General features: G+C 39.3%; 1 protein-coding gene across 1 annotated transcript in view; it reads right to left on the bottom strand.

Annotated features, from left to right (window-relative positions):
• Positions 1-20,425, bottom strand: part of LOC120530070 (cadherin-7-like) — a 139,839-nt gene that overhangs the window by 67,881 nt on the left and 51,533 nt on the right. The window contains exons 5-6 of the mRNA XM_039754217.1: positions 14,254-14,373; positions 1,592-1,759 (exon numbers count right to left, since the gene is read on the bottom strand). Of these exons, the coding sequence (XP_039610151.1) occupies positions 1,592-1,759; positions 14,254-14,373 (288 nt within the window). The remainder of the gene's footprint in view (positions 1-1,591; positions 1,760-14,253; positions 14,374-20,425) is intronic.

Genomic DNA, 20,425 nt, shown 5'->3' on the forward strand with positions numbered 1-20,425 from the left:
ATGCGCTTGAGAGATGGGGTGGCGGTGACGAGATGTTCAGACATATGTGAATACAGAGCAATGATGCTGAAGGTACACATATGGGAAGAGATGGCAAATAGTTTTAATTATTCTGTTACCTGTCAGGTAGGGTGGCTAGTTTATACATAGTTTTGAGGGTTTTGAAACCCAGAATTCCAAAGGTCACATATATTTGTGTTTCAATACATCTTACATGATGTTAGTTATTTGTTTTTTGCTGTTAATTGGCTCCATCTCATTTTGTCTGTGGGCACCACAATTTTGGGACTTTAGAGTGGATGGTCCCAGTATGATTGTTACAGGTGACATCTGGGGTCACGACTGTGTGGCGTCATAGTTTAAGAGGCGTAAAGGTGAGTCCATGGCACTTCCGGTTTGTCCAAGCTTGTGGATTCACCCTAGAACTCTAGTGTTATTATTGCTTTTTAAAAGTCTTTCTGTGTTAGAAAATCTTGTGGGGTCTGACATCTTGGCTGTGGTTATGTGAACTTCTAGATGCTCCATTTCTTGATGATAAGTATAGCTTCACATTCTTAGCCTTATTAGATTTTGACTGGTTATAATATTGATTTGTTTTATTCGAACTTGTTCTGTCCCCAGATTCTAATTTCTTAAATCAAAAGTTTAGTACAATAGTGAACTTGTCTGCAAAGCATATGATTGCTACAGCACTTCATTGAGACTCATGTTCTTCTATTTTATTGTCAGAGTATAAAACCACCCAGATACGTATAGAGAGAATGTACAAACTTCATACATTAGAAAATCTGCCCATCAGACTCGTCCATGCTATTCAAATGTCTATCCAGATTGATGAGTGCAATGAACGGCAGCGCTGAACTGTCAGGGAGGCCAGTGTAGTGAATGGAAAGGTGGGGAACTTCAAAAAGTACATGATCACCCCAACCCACTGGAGGGCAGAATTCCTGGGCCAGTATGCCCATTCGTGGATTCTCTGGGCACTGACCAGGGTTACTGCTGGGTAGGGCTGTCCCTACTTTCAGGAGCTTCCCCCTGACCTGGAAGTACTTCCTCCTTGACACTGGAAGTATTCATGGGTCTGGCCTAAAATGAGTGGTCAGAGATGGGAGGATGTGGATAAGACTGCATGGAAGTTGTAAAAGGAGAAACTTATTACTCGATATGCCGTCTAGAAGGAAGGAAACTGAATCCCTGAGGAGGTATTGTCTGAAATAAACATCTTTTATTTGAACCCAGAACTGTGCTGTGAAGTTGTGTCTGGGGGTCTGGCATGCTGCAATGCCCACTTCAGGTCACACAAAGTGTGACTCAGACCAAGGATGCTCCATCTTTCAAGTGGCAGTGCTAACTAATGCACTATTAAGATTATTTAGGTATTTTTCTAAATATGTTTCTCAGTATTTCTGAACTTCTTATAGGAAAAATAAGTTTACCTTTAAAAGTAAATAAAAAACTTTGTTTTACAGTGCCCACATTTGATGTTACCCATTTTTGTTATTTCCAAAGCTACATTTCCATCAATGGCTATAAATGTGAAAAGGAAAAGGACAATGTGTTGTTAAAAAGAAACATTAAAAAAAATACTTACTCTCTCGGAATTTTGGACTATTGTCATTAATATCAGACAAGTTAATTGTCACGGTTGTCGTCACAGAGAAACCACCACTCTGTCCAGCCATGTCTTTTGCTTGTATGATTACCAAGTATTGGTCTTTTATTTCTCTGTCCATATCAGGTGAAAGTGTAAAAATAATACCTGAAAAACAGAATTTCGATTACACATATGGATTTTCAAGTCCTTCATGAGTATATTTGAATTTGCGAAAACATCAGCAATCCTGATATAGCAAAAACAAATAACAGGTTGAATGTCATAATTTAGTTTAACACCTGCTGTTGATAGATAGATAGATAGATAGATAGATAGATAGATAGATAGATAGATAGATAGATAGATAGATAGATAGATAGATTATAAAGGAACTACTGTATATAACTTATAGACAGATAGACAGTTTCAGATGCTAGAAGTCACTGTTGCCTCTTTCAACCCAACTGCCAGACACACTGAACACAGGGTAAAATCAGCAAAAAGGTTTTTAATAATTTTGTTGTAGTGCCCTGAAGCACCTCCGTCACCATAAACAGGCAATACAATAATAATAAATACCATCAACCAGCACAAATCTCTCCTCCACACCTCCCAGCAAGCTCTGTCCAACTACATGCCAACTCCGCTTGTTGGGTCTCCAACAGTCCTTTATATAGTTCTTGACCTGGAAGTGCTTTGGTTCTTCTGTCCATGTGACATTCCTGTACTTTGGAACTTCTGCCCCCGTGACTTGATAGTACTTCTGGGCTATGGAAAAGATATGAGTCTCCAAGTCCCCCTGCAGTATCTCCTGGAGGCACCCACAGCATCTGGCAAGGCTGAGAAGCCAAACTCCAAATTCCATTGTGCCCTGCAGGAAACTGGGGAACCGTCATGCTGCAGGGGCATCACCAACTCGTGTCTTGGGGAAGGAAGTATCCCTAAGTAGCTGCTTTCCTCCATTTTTCTCCTCTTTGGCCGTCCGCCACAATATATAGATATAAAAAAGGCACTATATAATAGATAGATAGATAGATAGATAGATAGATAGATAGATAGATAGATAGATAGATAGATAGATAGATAGATAGATAGATAGATAGATAGACGTAACTTTATTTGTTCCAGGGGGGGAATGAAATGCATGTGTTCCAAATAACGATCTAGTATTTATAAAAGGTGTCATTTTGCTTGACTTCTCACTCTATACAACTCTAAGCAACTGACATGCAGGTAAACAGACTTGAGCTGAGAAAACTGTATGGCAGTGGGGGGATGTGATAGCAGGCTGCTTGCTGCTTGGGCTTATCGACACATTTACAAGACAAAAGACACTGATGGAGAGGTGTGAAGGGATTTAAGGTGGGACAGATCTACAAGATTTTTTCGTAGGCTTTGGTAATTCTAGTGTTAAGATAGTGGAAAGGCCAGAAATGATGTATGGAGCTGAGATATGAGCAGTAAAGGGAGTGCAGGAGAAGAAGTTGGATGTGGCAGAAATGAGAATGTTGACATGGATGTGTGGAGTTATAAAAAAGGACAGAATAAGAAGTGAGACCATCAGAGGTACAACAAAAGTGGAAGAGAATACCTAAGAAAGTACAGTGGAACCTCTAGATACAATCACCTCTGTATACGAGAAATTCAAGATAAGAGGAAAGTATGAGCGAAAAATTCGGATCTAAATACGAGCATTGGCTCGCGTAACGAGCCACGAGCCAGGCTGTGGTTATGTGTGACGCGTTTCCCAATCCGCCTCGACTCGGGGATTCACCCAAGCTGACGCTGCCAGCCCGTCAGCTCACTCAGTGTTCCTTGTTCTCCCGTAGCGTGAGGATCTACGCATCTGTGCGCTTGTGATTACATTGTTTCGCTGTAGCAGTTCGCCGTATAAGCGTATCCAAAAATATTGCGGACATGCAGATGGAGAATAGGAGACGATTGCCCTCAAGAGGAGTACTAGGGTGTTGTACTGTGTTAGCCATTATGAATGTAGAGAAAAGCCAAGCAAAATGACCCCTTTTATTGGCTACCTAAAAAGATTACAATATGCAAGCTTTGATTACATCTTGCCTGAAGAAGGGGCCTGAGTTGCCTCGAAAGCTTGCATATTGTAATCTTTGTAGTTAGCCAATAAAAGGGGTCATTTTGCTTGGCTTTTCTCTACCCTGAAGAGGAGATAGAGAGAAGCATGCGAGTGAGCGAGCAAGGGAGATAAGGATAGAGAGAGAGAAGGGCGCGCGAGCGAGCAAGAGAGATAAGGAGAGAGAGAGAGGGGCACACGAGCGAGCAAGAGAGATAAGGAGAGTGAGACGCGCACGAGAGAGAACCATCAGCTCAGTTATGATCACATGACGCTCAGCAGACAAAGTGTATCCACACTTATTTATCAGTGTTATTTGTTAGGAAAATTGATTTTTATGTTGATATTTTTGGGGGTGCGGAACGGATCAACTGGATTTCCATTATTTTCAATGGGGAAGTTTTGTTCTAGATACAAGAAATTCGCTATACAAGCTTAGTGCTGGAACAAATTAAACTCGTATCTAGAGGTTCCACTGTACAGGAAAGTTAGTTGAAGTTGTATGGACATGTGACGAGGGGAGTCAATGGATATGTGGGTAAAAGAGTGATGGGAGTGGAAGTGCAGAGGAAGAGAGAAAGCAAAGGAGGCCATACCAGAGATTGATGGATTAAGTAAAAGGCCTTACTGAGGAAAAGGTGCAGGACCGAGCTGTTTGGAGAAGGTTCATCAAGCACATCGACCCCACATAGACGTGGGAAGAGATGTAGAGGAAGAAGAAAGAAGAAATGGTGTGATGAAGGCCTCAGACTTCAAATCCCATGGACTTCTAGTGGTATGGGGAAGACCACGGACTTTAAGCCCTGAGGTTGTGGCCTCAAATTCCACAACTGACATTGTATGACCAAGAACATGTTACTTCATCTGCCTGTGCTCCAATTAGAATAATAGAAATGTAAGCAAATGCATCTCAAATGTTGTTAGTCATAGTGGAGAGGAGCATTACAGTAATAATTAGTAATAATTATAATTAAATTTTGCATTTAGACTTGTGTGTTTTTAATTGCCTTGTTAGGCAAATCCTTTTTGCCCTTATTTTACCCATTTCCATTTTTGATCTTTTTTATTTTTTGTTAAAAATTCTTTATTCATAAAGATTCTTTGTTGGCCTTGTCCTTAAAGCAAGAGATTTTACAGTTTCTTCTGCCTTGCATGATATTTTTGTACATTTGGGATATTTAAATTATATTTATTAAAATTTAAAGTCCGAACCCCATTTGGGCCTCTACAGGCATTTACTTCTACCTGTTGAGTTTGGGGTCAGGCTTCCTAAGGTGAAGTCTGCTTTTGGGTTCCAGACCTCGTGAGTGCTGTCTGATTTAGGATATTTTGAGGCTTGCAATCTTGTTTCATTATGTTTGTGTCACCTTTTTACCTTTTCAACTGAGAGATTTCAGATAAATGGCCAAGGCCAAAAAGAACTGTCAAACTGAAGAGAAGAAAATTGTATTCTGGGAAAGCAGAAACACAAAGTCAGTTCTTGGAATGTTTTGTATAGCCAGTCTGTTTGCAGGTTAATACAGCTTTGTACTCCCATGGGAATTAACCTTGAGCTTGAGTGATAACTTTCTTGCGTTTTGAGAGTCTGCTCACTTTGGGTAAAAAGGGGAATAGAGTAGCTGCCTTTTAGAAGAGCTTTTTGAAAAACACTTTAGTTTTTCGGTTCACTTTTTAGTTGAGTTTTAGTTCAGTTGTTGTTTTGTTGCCTTTCTGACATGTTGAGAGAAGCCACTGACATTTAAGTGGAGCTTTTCATCTGCTTAGTTGCTGGACACTTTCCAAGGATCTCCGTCTCTGCCAAGAAATCTGTCGTTTTACTTTTTGATTAAGGATGTATAATCAGTAACAAAGGAACTGGGCCATTTGGGAACTGTAATCTGAGACTGCATCAAGACTACATGAATCCAGCAAGGTTGTCTAATTATTTGCAATGTTTATATCTGCTGCTAGTTGTTTTGATGCAAATAAATACATTTTGAAACAAAAGCTTAAATAATTATGTCTGTCTGATAACTATTAGTGTAACTGAGGACCTAGATTGTCCATTCCTTGTCTAGCTGGAGTTTCTTTAGCACAAAGAATGTTTTGTGAAGTCCTCTATTGGTTGTAAAGTGGGTTGAAGTAATGGAGTAAAACTAAATGATATCCCCTGTCAGCATGCAGCCTACCATTAGAGGTTCTCTAGAGTTCAATATGTGGGGTGCAATACGGACAGTGACACAGGTAAGAGGTTACAGGTAACAGTTACATGACTGGTTCAGACATTTCTTCCTATACACCATTAATAAAGAAACAAAACAGGTTAGCTTGTAGCTTTCTTGTTCAGTGCATGTAACAGGTGATCCAATAACACAATAGAACCTTCATATCTAAGCCAGGGTTCCTCCACTGGCTCAGGTTCAAATACATGCTTTATGTCTCTTTTTTGGTTCTTTGATTTGTATTATGTGCATTATTCTTTGTTTTTGAGTTTGTTTATGTATGTTATGTTCCGTGTGTTTTGTGGGTGGTCCCCTAGGAGGCGGGGCCACCTGCCAATCACATCCAAAACTGCCCTCCAACCTATAAATCCAAAGGGTCTCCCATAGTTCCTGGTTGCTCATTTTGAAGGTGCATGGGAGTGTTGAGTTTACTTGTGTTTAAGTGATTTAAAGGTTTTCTGGATTTTTGGCCGCTTTGCTTTACATTTTGGTGATTCTTTGAATATCTGTATTTGGGCTGGTTTGCTTTGGATTTCCTTTGATATTACAACATCTTTTTGCCTTTTGTGTTTCTAGCAGAGATTTCATTTTTGTTATTAGCTGTTTTATGAAGAATAAAACCTTTGTAAGGGTCGGCCTGCAGCTCAGCCCGGCTGGGACACCCCAAGGATGGAAGGATTGGGGAGTGGAAGTTACGTTTGGACACTGCCTCCCTCAAAGTGGTAGATGGCAGCTTCCCTACAGCTTAACAGTGCCCCAGATTCCCGCAGAGCATCATGGACTTTGGAGTTCGGTATCGCAGCCCTGCTGGGTACCATGGGCACCGAAAGGAGACGCTGTGAGAAGACCATGGGACTCTTATTTCCTTAATAGCCCGGAAATACTATCAAGTCATGAGAATGGGAGTCCAGAAGTACTGCTGGGCTAACAAGAAACTCAAGTTCACCATATGACCTGGAAGTGCTGGCAAGTCATGTGGACAGAAGGACGGAAGCACCTTCCGGTCAGACCATATATAAAGGACTTCTGAAAACCTAGCAAGGGAGACAGAGTCGGGTGGTTGGTGGATGAAGCTTGCTGAGTGGTGCGGAGGAGAAGAGAATTATAATTATTCTGTTATTTGATTGTGTTTTGGTGGCTGTGCTAGAAGAAAACTGTGGTGCTTTTACCTGGTGTCCTGAGTGTCTGTCTGTTGGGTTTAAAGGGGCAACAGCGACCCCCAGCATTCACACCTTTTATTTTTAAAGACTGTACACTTATTATACTCTCTTAAAAATAAAGGTGTCAGAATGGCTCTTCAGCGCAATGCAATAGGGGAACTATTTTTGCTTCTCAAAACACCCACCCCAAACACAAAGGTTCCAGAAAGAACTCTTTTTTATTTACACCTGTAACAGGCTTTAAACAATAAATACCTTAGGTAGTAACAGATTTGTGAAGTACCGATGGGTTGTGATTTTAAAAGGACTCTTGATGCCACAAACACAGAGGAGGATAAGTTCAGTTTTTCTTAATCTGTTAATGTCCTACCATACATTAAAGATTTCATTGTGTTTCGACATACTAGGAAGTTTTTTAAAGCACAAAGAACCAACTTGATATGCAAAGAACCCTTCCCAGAACGAAATGGTGCTAATTCAAGCAAAGGTTCGACAAGGGGCCACAGAGCTGAGTAAAGAACCATAAAATGGCATTGAAGAAATTTTACTTTTCAGAGTGTCTTACTAGACAGGCTTTGATGGTGATACCCACCTCTAGTGAGCATTTTTAAGTGTTTTTGGGACTCCTAGTTCACAACAAGAACATGTCTATTCACACTATTATGTAGCTGTGATGTTTCAGCCAGGGTTACTCCCCTGGCTGGGGTTCAAAGTCTTATTTCATGTCTCCTGTTGTTCATTTTTGTGCCATTTATTTGTTTCTGATCTTGTATTTGCACATCCTGTGTTACGACCCATGTGTTTTGGGGTTGGTTCCCCCAATAGGCAGGAACACAAAAACTCACCAAAACTTCCTAGAGCACTCAAAATGAACCACGAGGAACTCCTCATAAATCAAGAGGGTCTTCTGCTGTATGGATTTATTCCTAGGGCAGAGATTGCCAATTCTGGTCCTGGAGGACCACCAGTGGCTGCAGGTTTTCATTCTCACCCTTTTCTTAATGAGTGGCCTGTTTTTGATGTTTATTTTTTGTTTATTTTTACTTAATTAGCAGCCAAACAATAATGAGATACAAAATGAGCCAAAACAACTGGTGTCCATCATACAATATCTGAAAATAAAGAAAGGTGAAGGTCTCAGGAATGCTGATCTGCTCAGGTCCTCAAAACATTTTAACGGTGTTCTTAGAAAGAGAAAATCAACAATTTCAGAAATGCACCACGAGAGCAGCAACAAGCCACAGAATTAAAGAACGGGTTTAATTAATGACAAGAATTGGAGCTTAATTAAGCAGCTGTTTGGAGGGAAACTAGTTGGAGTTTGAAGCCCTGACTTAGCTGGTCTGCTGTTGGCTCCCTCACTTAACATTTCATTTTAGTTTGGGTGCCATTTATGGAAAGAAATGAAGCAACTGAGAGGAATAATGAAGACATTTAGGAGAAAAAATCTTAAAAAAACAAGTCAGTTAAAATGAATTTACAAGAAGTTAATTAGCAGCACAAACAAGGCACTCATTAAGAAAAGGGTTAGAATGTAAACCTGCAGCCACGGTGGTCCTCTATTACCGGAGTTGGCGACCCCTGCTCTAGGGAGTATCGATGAGTTCTTGTGTTTATCCTGTGCTTATGCTTTTTGATTTCTCTAGATGGCTGACCTCTGTGTTGTTTTTTTGACTTCACCTTAGAACTTCTGTGTGTTTGCCTTGCATTTTTAGGGAACTCCATTTTGCCATTGTGTTCTACTGAGCTTCATTGTGCAACAGAGCAATTTTGTGAAGAATAAAAACGTTTTATTTTAATAAACTTTTTGGGCTTGCCTATTCATCTAGCCAGGGTTTGTTGGTATATCCCCCTCTAGTAGGCAGTACTGGAGTTGCTTTTGCATTGTAATGGACAGCCGGGCCGGGATACCTCCATGACAGAGGGACCAGGGGAAAGGAACTTGGACAGAGCAACACTTTCCCTGAGACGACAGAGAGCACAGTGGCGTAGCTTGAATTCGTGCCGCTCGGAGCGGGACAGTGCTTCAATTTGCCGCCCTCCGACATATTGGAATATATTAACCTATTTAAACAGAAAATTAAAATGACATATAGAGGTAAATTTTGCATAGATTTATTCATATATAGAGAAACAACAATAACTTTTCACATATAATTATTTATAAGCATCAACTAGACAAGAATATAGTATAGACGCACAGAGAAGCTGTGTTCTAATTATTAGTTTAATATAATTAGGCTGAGAAAACCAGAACAAGTTTAGTGTACAAGTAATAGGTGGGGATGTTTTCTGTACAGAGCAAGAACGCATTTGGATTGATAACGAAACAAAATTATAAATTGTAAATGAGTTGTTTATCTTCCTAGAAATTATTATCGGTGTAATGTTTATGTTTATTTTTTGTTATTTCCTCATAAATTTCAACTGATGTGTCTGATGCCGTCACAGAAGGACAGTCTGAAAATTATTTTTGAAGCATTTGTGGATACAAATCAGAGAATTTTACTTTTTTCATTCATGAGTAATATTTTTCCGAACCCTGCTGCTTACACACGAATTGTACTGAGCCTTTTGGCCAATAATGCTGTCCCCAAAAATGTGCTGCTTGGAGCGGACCATCCCCTCCGAGCTACGCCACTGAAAGGGCAGTACCCCTGGCTTGCTACAGTACCACAGAGCAGAGAAGTTCAACCCTCCGGAGGCCCTTCACCACCGTCAGGGGGTGTACGGAGATCGGCTGAGCAGTCCTCTGAAGGGCTGCCATCACACCCGGAAGTTTGTCCGGAAGGAGATTGTGGAACACCTGGAGCACTTTCGGGTGTTCTATAAAAGGGGACAATTGCCACAACTGAAGAAGACAGAGTTGGGAGAAGGTGGGCAAAGCTTGTAAGGAGGAGTGGAGGTGGAAAGAGAAAGAGAGAAGGACTGTGTTTGGTGCTGTGCTGTACTGTCCTACTGTGGGGAATGAGAGAAAAGCGTTTCCCACAGCTCAATACAGGTGTTGTGTGTTAGACTTGGGCTCAATGTCTGCTGTGTCTGGGGTTTGGGAAGCTGCACACCCTCTGGTTTTCACAGCATCTGTTTGGGACATACATGCCTTAGCACCCCTAGTTCATCACAGTAGCTTTGGAGTTATAAAGCAGAATGCTTTGATGTTTATTAAATGCTATGCTGCATGCAACCTACTATATTTTACACAAGACAGCATTTTAGAGGGGGACAGGCTCCAGCACCCCCATGCAGGTTAGAAAATGACTGACTGAATATTTTTAAAAGGACAGAGACTGCAGCTTTACAATGGAGTTTAGATCAGTATGGATAGAAAGATGGAGAATAAAGCAGCTTTCTCAGCCATCTGTTAGACAGTCGATACCTGTACCCTTCACTTGACCTGAATAAATATGATTGTCCTGCTGCTTCATTTTTAAAAAGTATGGAAAAAGGTACATTATCCCTATCATTTCCAGTGCTGAAGGTCATTCTCATTGATGCAAACAGTATATATATATATATATATATATATATATATATATATATATATATATATATATATATATATATATATATATCATATATACTCAAGATGTTTTTATATATATTTATACATATATATAAAAAACATCTCGAGTGACAGCCTGGATGCAAAAAAAGCGCAATAAGATTGCATTAGCTTAGCTGTAGAAGAAGCCTATTCATAACGCTTAAGCATCGATCCTCTTTGAAATTAATTTTTTTTTTTTTTTTGTTAATGCTACATTCATTGGTGTTTTTTTTTTTTTTTGTCTATTTTTGGTGATTGCTGGGATCGGAATCAAGAGGTTCTGCCGTACAGCGTATCCATCTTATGGGTTATCCTGATTTATCTGTTGCTCATTATTAAGTCAGTCACATGTTCAATTCAGGGAATACTGGCCATTAAGGGACTCTGTTTCTCGTACAACATATTTTAAATGAGGTCATTTAACAGGTAATGTAACTATTTTTATTTTATCAGTGACACTCCATTTTCCGGCTCTGGGTTGTTCTTCTCTGTCTATGCCCTTGGCCACAAAGTGTGTGCTGCTTTGAGTAAACAGAACAAAGGCGTTCTTGTTAATCCTGATCATCTGGGCCAGTCAATTAATTTGGAAATTTTATTTACTAATGGATATTGTGTGGGATGAGCTGGCACCCCAGCTAGTGTGGACCCCACTCACTTATCATGCCAGGAGGCCTTAATATGGGAAGGAATAAAAGCATTTCACTTCTGTGCCAGGGCCTGGGTGTGGAAGGTGTGTTACTGCAGGTGCAACAGGGCTGGCATTCTAAAAATCACCGAGCAGAGCATGGGGTTGGACTTGGGAAGAGGGAAGGACTGTACAGTGGGCAACTGCCTTCTATGGGCAGAGCACACCCCTTTACACTGGGTGGTGAACCCCATTATGGACACCTGCAGGGCAGCATAGGAGTTGTGGTCCTATGGGCCTGCCCTGTCAAGTTCTACGGTGGCCACCAGGGTGAGCTGTTGGGGAGTAATGTTACAAGGACCACTGTAGCTCACCTGGACCAAGAAGTGATTCCTGGATGCAACTGATGAAATATTTCTGGGTCTGGAGTTAAAAGATAGTCAAAGTTGGGAGAGGAGCTTGACAACGCTTCCCTAGAAGAAGCAGAGAAAAACGGAAGGAGCAAAGAGGGGGACTGTTGGTATTATCAGGCTGTCAAGTGTTGTGCAAGAGTTTCAACGACACTAAAGGAAGGAAGCTGGTAAAAGGTACACATTCTTGTAATGGATTTGAACCCATGACTGTGTATGTGTGTACCATATATACTCGTGTTCAAGTCATCCCGTGGATAAGTCGGGGCTTGATTTGACCGTATAATTTCAGGTATTTTATAATGTCAGTTGTATAAGTCGAATGCGGAAAACTCACACTATTGGTCCAAGAGATTATGATATTCTTACTCCCACCTGAGAGAGTAACCATGGAGCACACTGACTTTTTATTTCTATGTATTGTGCCTACGTGACCACACAGTCATACCCAAACTATTCAGAAGCAACGTTTGCACTGATTTGTGTGTCTCACACTCATACACCTTTATCGTAAGAGCATCCCTGATCTACAATGGAGCATTCGATCAGCTGAAAATATGAAGCTGGTTTTAAATTAAAAGTGGTTGAAGTGCAGAAAGAAATTGTTAACTGTGCTGCTGCAGAAAAATTTGCTGAGTCTGAGAAACTGATGTTAGATTGGAGGAGGCAAGAAAATGTAAAAAAAAAATTAAGTGGTGCATTTTTGAATGGACGTATAAGTCGGGGTCGGATTTTATGATCGATTTTTTCGGGTTTCAAGACCCGACTTATATGCGAGCCTATACAGTAGTTGTGTGTAAGGTTTGGGCTGCTGGAATGCCCCTAGTGGCCATAATCTTAAAATATTTACAATAATATAAAAACATTAACCCCATAGGAAGTTTTCACATTTTATTATTATACAACATTGAACCCCAGTGGATGTAATTTGGCCTTTTTGATTCTGATCAACAGAAAAAGTTTATTTAAAGTCAACGTGAAAATAGATCTCAATTAATTACAGATATAAAACACAAGATATTTGACCTTGTAAGTATTCGCCCCTTCAAGTCAACATTTAGTATACTCTTAAAGGTGCCAGAACGGTTCCTTAGAGTGGCGCCTTATGGGAATCATTTTTGGTTCCCAAAAGACCAATCCACATGAAGGTTCCAGAAAAACCGTTGACTTACTTAGATCCACAACAGGCCCCACGCAGTGAATAACCATTGGGTCATGATTTTAAAACAACTCTTATTGCATGCAATAATACAGGCCAAGTCCAGGTTTTCTTAATATTGTAGTGCCCTACTAGGTAGCCTACCACACATGAAACGGATAAAAATGTGTACAAATTTTTGTCATGCAGAAAATTAGGATGACTTTCAAGGGGATTAAATACTTTTGCACGCCACTGTATTTCAGCCAGGGTGGAGAGAGACAGCATCTCAAACTGAGTCAGGACAGCAGAGCAAGTCAAAGGGACAGATGGGTCAAGAGGTGGCAGTGCAATGTGAGCTCTGATAAACAACCACCTTGTCCACAAAGAATCTAAGGACATTTACACCAGTTAACATCAAGGTGCTGGTGGTGGATTTTAGGAGGCCCAGGCTACTCCCAGACCCTGTGATCATCAGAGGTGACTGTGTGCAGAGGGTGCAGACTTATAAATACCTGGGAGTGCAACTGGATGATAAACTGGACTGGACTGCCAATACTGATGCTCTGTGTAAGAAAGGTCAGAGCCGACTATACTTCCTTAGAAGGCTGGCGTCCTTCAACATCTGCAATAAGACGGTTGTGGCGAGCGCCCTCTTCTACGCGGTGGTGTACTGGAGAGGCAGCATAAAGAAGGAGGATGTCTCACGCTTGGACAAACTGGTGAGGAAGGAAGGCTCTATTGTAGGCACAGAGCTGGATAGTTTGACATCTGTGGCAGAGCGACGGGCGCTGAGCAGGCTCCTGTCAATCATGGAGAATCCACTGCATCAACTGAGCAGGATCATCTCCAGACAGAGGAGCAGCTTCAGCGACAGACTGAGGAGACCCCACACTATGCGACTCTTCAATTCCACCCGGGGGGTAAACGTTAACACTTTACAAGATTATAGACTGTTATACCTGCCTCGCACTCTCCACCTTGCATTTTTTAACTTGCATTGCATTTTTATCACTCTTTAATTAATATTATTTTTATCAGTATGCTGCTGCAGGAGTATGTGAATTTCCCCTTGAGGATTAATAAAGTATCTATCTATCTATCTGTCTATCTGTCTATCACGGCATACAGGAAAAACAGAAGTAATGACAGTATTAATGATGTTAAACAAAACTCCTACACAGCTAATTTAATTAAAACATTTTATGATGTATGACCTTAAATCAATCCCTCTGGGTGACGGCATCCCATACAAGTGCAACCATTTTTGTTTCGGTCTCAGTCACTGCTTTTCAATGTTTTGTTGTCTCCTGTCACCCATCACTGGCTCTTTTCTAATTTCTCCTTACAGCCTTCAAATAAAGGCGAATTCCAGTGGGCAGCGCTCTTTTGTAAGTGAAGCCTTGTATGTATGCAAAGTGTACTGTTTTACTAACTGATGATAGCTTAAAACTTGCAGAAATGTAAAAGAACAGAAGCATCTTTTTAATTGAAATACCTGTCTTTGGTTCCACCGAGAAGTATGGCTGCTCCTTGAGGATACTGTAGATGATCTTGGCACCATTCCCAAAGCTTGGATCATCAGCATCTGTGGCTGTCACTTGTATGACTGAAGTTCCTGCATGGAATATAAAAAGGAGATTTAGAGGTAATGTTAGAGGTACGCAAGCTTAATTGCATGTCAACATTTACAAAATAAATAATTATGAGAAAGCCATGTGTTGCTGCTGGTTGCCTCGTTTTGTTCCTTTTATTTTTTTCCCCCTCTTTCTTTTCCCCAGCATATTTTTCTACACTGAGAAGTGCAGGTGTGTTTGACAGCTTATTATACTCATGCTGTGATATGGCTCCCTTTTTGTGTTCTTTCATGATGAAGCTTCCTCTCAGAATGCTTTCTTTTTATAACTGAATTAAACAAAAAAAATGAAATCTATTTCAGATGCAGAAGCTGAGGAGTATATAAATTATATAATGCAATTAATGGCAGAGTTTTGTCATATTTCTTGACAGTGCATTACATGAGCCAGCGATGAAGCTAATTGGTTTTAGCATTTTAGAAATCTATTTTTATAATAAATAATTGGATTCAACCCTTTTTTGTGTCATTAATCATGGGAGTGAAGTTATTGCAGAACTATTTCCACCAAAAGAAGTATACACGCTATTTTGTAACCGAGTGTAAAATTTTTGAACTGAGAAGAAAAAAAATGCAAATTATCCCAGAGTCATAAAAGTGAATAAAAACAGGCTCTGCTCAACTCATTACTCTGATGACTAATCCATAATTGCTGCACATTCACTATACAGTCGACAATTTACAAATTCTTTAATTATAGCTTCCTTATCCTGTCACAGTTCACTCCACCCACTCCTGCTAAAGCCTCCAGGAGAGCAGGGAAGTGGAGGGGACGTTCCGTTGCCCAAAAGCCTGTTCTTCTCAACCAGGACCATGCAGTACAGGACACCTAGCACAGGCCAGCAGATGTCCAAAAAGCTAAACCCTGCTAATAAAAGGACAAGGTAATCTTACAAGGACAATAAGACATGTTTTCAAAGGGGACAAATGCCATGCTGGTCTGAAAGTGGGAGAAAGTTGAACAAGGAGCAAGGCCATTTAATGTATAACGACTCTCATTTTACAACCCAGATAAAAGAATGTGAATAAATGTAAAATGGGTTTCATTACTACCACGGAGGTCATGTTCATTGGTTCACTGAGTATCCTATTATCACTAAGTGGTTGGAGTGGTGTAATGCCTCTTGAAAGATCTAATGAACAGCACAGGAACTTCTCTAGCCTCTTTGGATATGGCCTCACCCCAGGCAGCCAGCCTCCAACCGTCAAATTTTAGCCAAGCTTCCTTCCCTGGCTAATATGTAAATCCCTTTTTGATGTCTATTTTATTCTATAATTACTATCATTTAGGCTATTATTGCGATTTATTTTTTGTCACATTATGTATTTGAATTTCCCTATGGGATTAAAAAATTAATCTAGTCTAACCTAATTTTAACTATCATTTTTATGTTATTTATTTATTCTTATACTTCAGCATGTGAACAGATGGTCTACTATGTTCCTTGTATTTTACAGATAGATTTCCCCAAAGGGTGGGGCCATCAGTACATTACTGCTAGTGACCACCCCCATGTCCCACAAAAGGGATTGTGGGAAATGCAGTCCCTTGCAATTCACTGAATGCATTTTGGTGGAGTGTTGGTGTATCTGTAAGTATTGCTATTGTCATTGGATTTTCTGATTTCTTTAGCTCTTTTTGTTTCTGTCTACGGATTTTGTTTCTTGTATTAGGGCTCCTTTGCTCTGGTATTGCACTGCTGACAACTCCTTTTCTCTCTTTTCAACTCTTTTGAAACATTGTGTTACATTTTCTGATTTTTGTAACTATATTCCCCCTTTTATAAAGATTGCCTTTTCAACCATAATCCAGAGGTTTACAGGCATCCTCCCTCAGGTGGGGATTGTTGTATTTCAACCAGGATTTCACCCTTGGCTGGGGTTCAAATTCTTGTTTTATGTGTTTTTTATTAATTATGAACCTTTGATTCATGTTACTGTTACTTGTGTTTGTTATTTTCTGTTTTGTGGGTCATTACTTCAAGTGGCGAGGCCACCTCACTATAACAGCAAGTTACTGCCGTCAGCACTACAAGCTCGGGGACAACCCATAGTTTTTTGTGCTTCCTTCGAATGTGCTTGAGAGTTGGTGAGTGCCTCATTGTGATTAGTTCTGTGCTTTTGTTATTAGATTTTTCATCTTTTTGCTCTTTTCATAAGCACTCTGGATCTCACATTGGGACTTTGCTTGCCTTGGATTGCCTTTGCTGGCAAATCGTTTTTGCCTTTTGTACTCTACAGAGCTTAGCTTTTGTTTAGAGCACTATGATGTTTTGTTCACTATTAAAGAATAAATATTTCGTTTTTAAAGATTCTTTGTTTGCCCGATTTGCTAACCAGGTTTGATGGTTCCCCAATATAGTGGGCATTTCTGGGATATTTCAGGACTTTGTGCTTGGGAGCTGTCAAGTTTCATAACAGCAACTGGGCTATATTTTGTGAAGATTACATATATATTTTCGAACTTTTGAAGCCAAAGCCCATTTGGTCGGGTGTAGGCCGAAGCCAGCCAGTAAGGTAGGAACTCAGACATTTTTGAGAGTATCCTTATCTGAGTAGGCTGATTAGAATATGGAGCTTCTTGGTGATTATATTTTGGAGGAGTCACACCGCTTGTGCTGCTACATCACAAAACCAAAGACTATCACTGGCAGACTTCGGCCTGCAAAGGCAATATACTGGGGCTGTGGCCTTTAAAGTTCAAAATGTATCTTTAAATGTCCTCAAATAGACAACAACATCCCACAAGGAAGAGGAAACATAAAAACCTCTGACTTGTGAGACAAATTCTATTATATCATTGGAACTCCGGGGTTTTGGCACACGGTAAACCTGAATTTAAAGTCGGTTTTATTGTATCTCACTTCAATAAAAACTTTCTAATCTGTTTACGTTTTACCACAACGGATGTCCCCCATTTTAGGCTTCCTTATCACCACTGAAATCCTTATTTAGAATTCAGGAAACAATAAATAAATAGAAAGAAAACAAAAGGAAAAAAGCAAAATACGAGTAAAAAGGACCATAAAAGTACCAATTTGAAATCTAAAAATCAAAAGAGCAAGAATAGTCCAAGAATAGAAGTCAACACTAACTTGAATACTTATGAGATTAACTCTTTTGTGTTTTACATTTGTAATTAACCACTTTGCAGAGATCTGTTTTCACTTTGACATTTTGTTGATCGGTGTCGAAAAAGCCAAATTAAATCCACTGTAATTCCACATTGTATAATAAAAAATGTGAAAACGTCCAGGGAGGTGAATACTTTTTATAGACAATGTATGTACAATAAAATAGACATAATTAGCTATTTATAACTAAGATGCAATATGTTGTGTCAACTAATCAGAGTGGGTATACAAAACATGTACACACTCTGATTAGTGGCCATTTCTGATTCCAGTGGTGTAGTAAGCATACTTTACATCGATCCCATTGAGTTGTTGTCAAAATCAGGATTAAAATAATATTTTTAGTATAAAGTATATAAAGTGGCTGTAATATAATTAAAACATCTTTTTATTTCCTTGTTAAGAAATTATAAAAATTCAGGCCACCGCAAATTTGCTGCCATATGATACATAAGCGTCTGTTTCAGTTTTCAGGTCTTTCTCATGTATTTCCTTCAGTTTCCTTCTACATCCCAAAAGAGGCATTGTAATGAATTATTGATTAAATTGTATCTTTAAGTTTAACATGTTCAATTTAATGAACCCATTCATCCTGCTTGGCTGCAGGTGCTCATGAATTCCTCTTTACATCCAAACAGGATGCAGAAGGCTCTGAAAATGAGTGGATGGAGATAATGCCCTGTTCGTCGTATTCTAATTACTTGTTGGGCTTTGCTGATATGAATATAATGTGTATTACTTTTTTTTTTTTACCCTCGTAGCTGTGTATTTGCCAAAGGCTTGAATTAAAAGTTTTATCTTGTAAAAAGTTTAACTTTCTTGTTAAAATAACACAAACAATGCCAAACTGCCTGAAACAAGCTGCTTGTTAGCTTGAAAGCCCCAGTAGTCAAGGCAGAGCCAAGGCTTCACTCTCTTTACACTTTTATATTTACAGTATATAATATTTTATGTTTATTGCTTTCAGTTACTCAAAAATGGTAGAATTTTTCGATATCTAGTATTTTATTTTCTAATAAACTTGCAATATATTTTCTTATATAAAAGGCTCACCAAAGTTTTAATTCCTTATCTGCCTCCATCTAAGCCCATGGACTTTTACAGATGTACAGTGGAGTCCATACTCATTATCTCTATAACATCCTAGTATGGCACCAGCTCATCCCAGGGCCACAGGGCACTACACAGGGTGGTGAAGATGACACAGAATATTCCTGGTGCATAGAAGACTTCCTTTCAGAACATACATAAGACACACGTAAAGACTATTTAGCACAGCTGTTTTTCGTCCTCCTCTGTTCAGACTAGCAGTGAACTAGCACTGAAAACAGTAAATTCATGAGACTACATTGATTGTAACAACTACATGACTGCTTTCTTGTGTAAATCATCTCGTTTTGTATTAATTGCATTCATTGTTTTTGCACTTTTAGTATCGACACAAGTAATGTGAGATTTGTTCATCTACATTTTAGAATGTTTGCCATGGTCCACCATTGGTCTCCATAGTTGTCCATTCTATTGGAAAGTCTGTTATCTCCATTCTCTATGAAAACATAAGGTGCACATTTTGTCTTGACTATCACTACAAACCACACGGTGGTAAGTAATATACTTAATAAATATTATTTTTAGGTGGATTATTCTTTTAAACAAACACATGTATAATTTTGTTAACCTCTTTATAAGTTATTTTGAAGTATACTGAAACCGAAGGCTGATTGACCAAACTAAAAGGATGCATCGAAATTGAATCCCTGCAATGAAGCCTGGAATGTCTGAAAAACAGAAAGGTGAATGTTTTGGAATGGCCGAGTCAAAGCCCTAATCTTAACGTTATTGAGAATCTGTGGCATTACTTGAAATCTGCTGTCCAGAGGCGCCATTCCACCAATCTAGAGAATCTCTATCAATTCTGCCAAGAACAATGGGGAAGAATCCATCCAGAACAATGTGCAAAACTGGGACATACTTACATACCCAAAACAACAAAGGCTGTTATTATAGCGAAAGAGTTCTTGACAAAGTATGAATGTGTAGGCCTTGAATACTTAGGCAAATACGACCTTTGGAGTTTGTCCTTCTTCCGTTAAACATCTATAGAAAATGGTTTATTTGGACTTTGGAAATGTATTGTTACACCATAAGAGTTCACATTAACATACTAAAAGGATAATTATGTGGACAAATCTTTTGCCATATAGAAAATTAGGATGACTGTCAAGGGGATTAAGTACTTTTGCACACCACTGTGTGTTCCCCAAGCACCCTATGCTTGTGTGTGGATAACCAGAAGACTTACTTTGGATATGTACACATGTCATCATTCAGACAGTTTTAAGATGGTAATAAAGTATACTTCATGTCCAAGTATATGGATAAACTGAATACAAAAAAATCGGGAGTTGTCTTCTCTAGACTTTCTCGTTTACTCAGATATGGGGATGGAGTAAACCACAAGACAATGATTATATTTTTATGTTATGTACATTAAAGGACAATCAAAAACAAATCAAATCAAATCAGTAATTTATTAAACAGTTATTATAAAAGTAAAGTTGAACAAATCGGACTCCGCAGCTGCATGAATAAAAAAGTACCACTTCAGTTAGCGGAAATAGTTGAAAAGTTGATAGAAATCTACATTTTGTACCTTGCATGCCAAATTTTGGTTGACCTAAGTGAAAGCATACTTAAGTTATCGAGTTTACATACACACACACACACACACAGACATAATTCCAAAAATAGTATTTTTGGACTCGGTGGAGTCTAAAACATCGAGATTCATCAAGATCTCGAGATCGAATTTTTGGACGATTACAATACTTTGAGAAAAGTAAAAGCAATCTTTTAGTTTGCCAGTTGAAAAAGGAAAGGGTATTTAGACAGCAAGAGCT

This window comes from Polypterus senegalus, chromosome 5 (genome assembly GCF_016835505.1).
Source record: "Polypterus senegalus isolate Bchr_013 chromosome 5, ASM1683550v1, whole genome shotgun sequence".
NCBI classification, from domain to species: Eukaryota; Metazoa; Chordata; class Cladistia; order Polypteriformes; family Polypteridae; genus Polypterus; species Polypterus senegalus.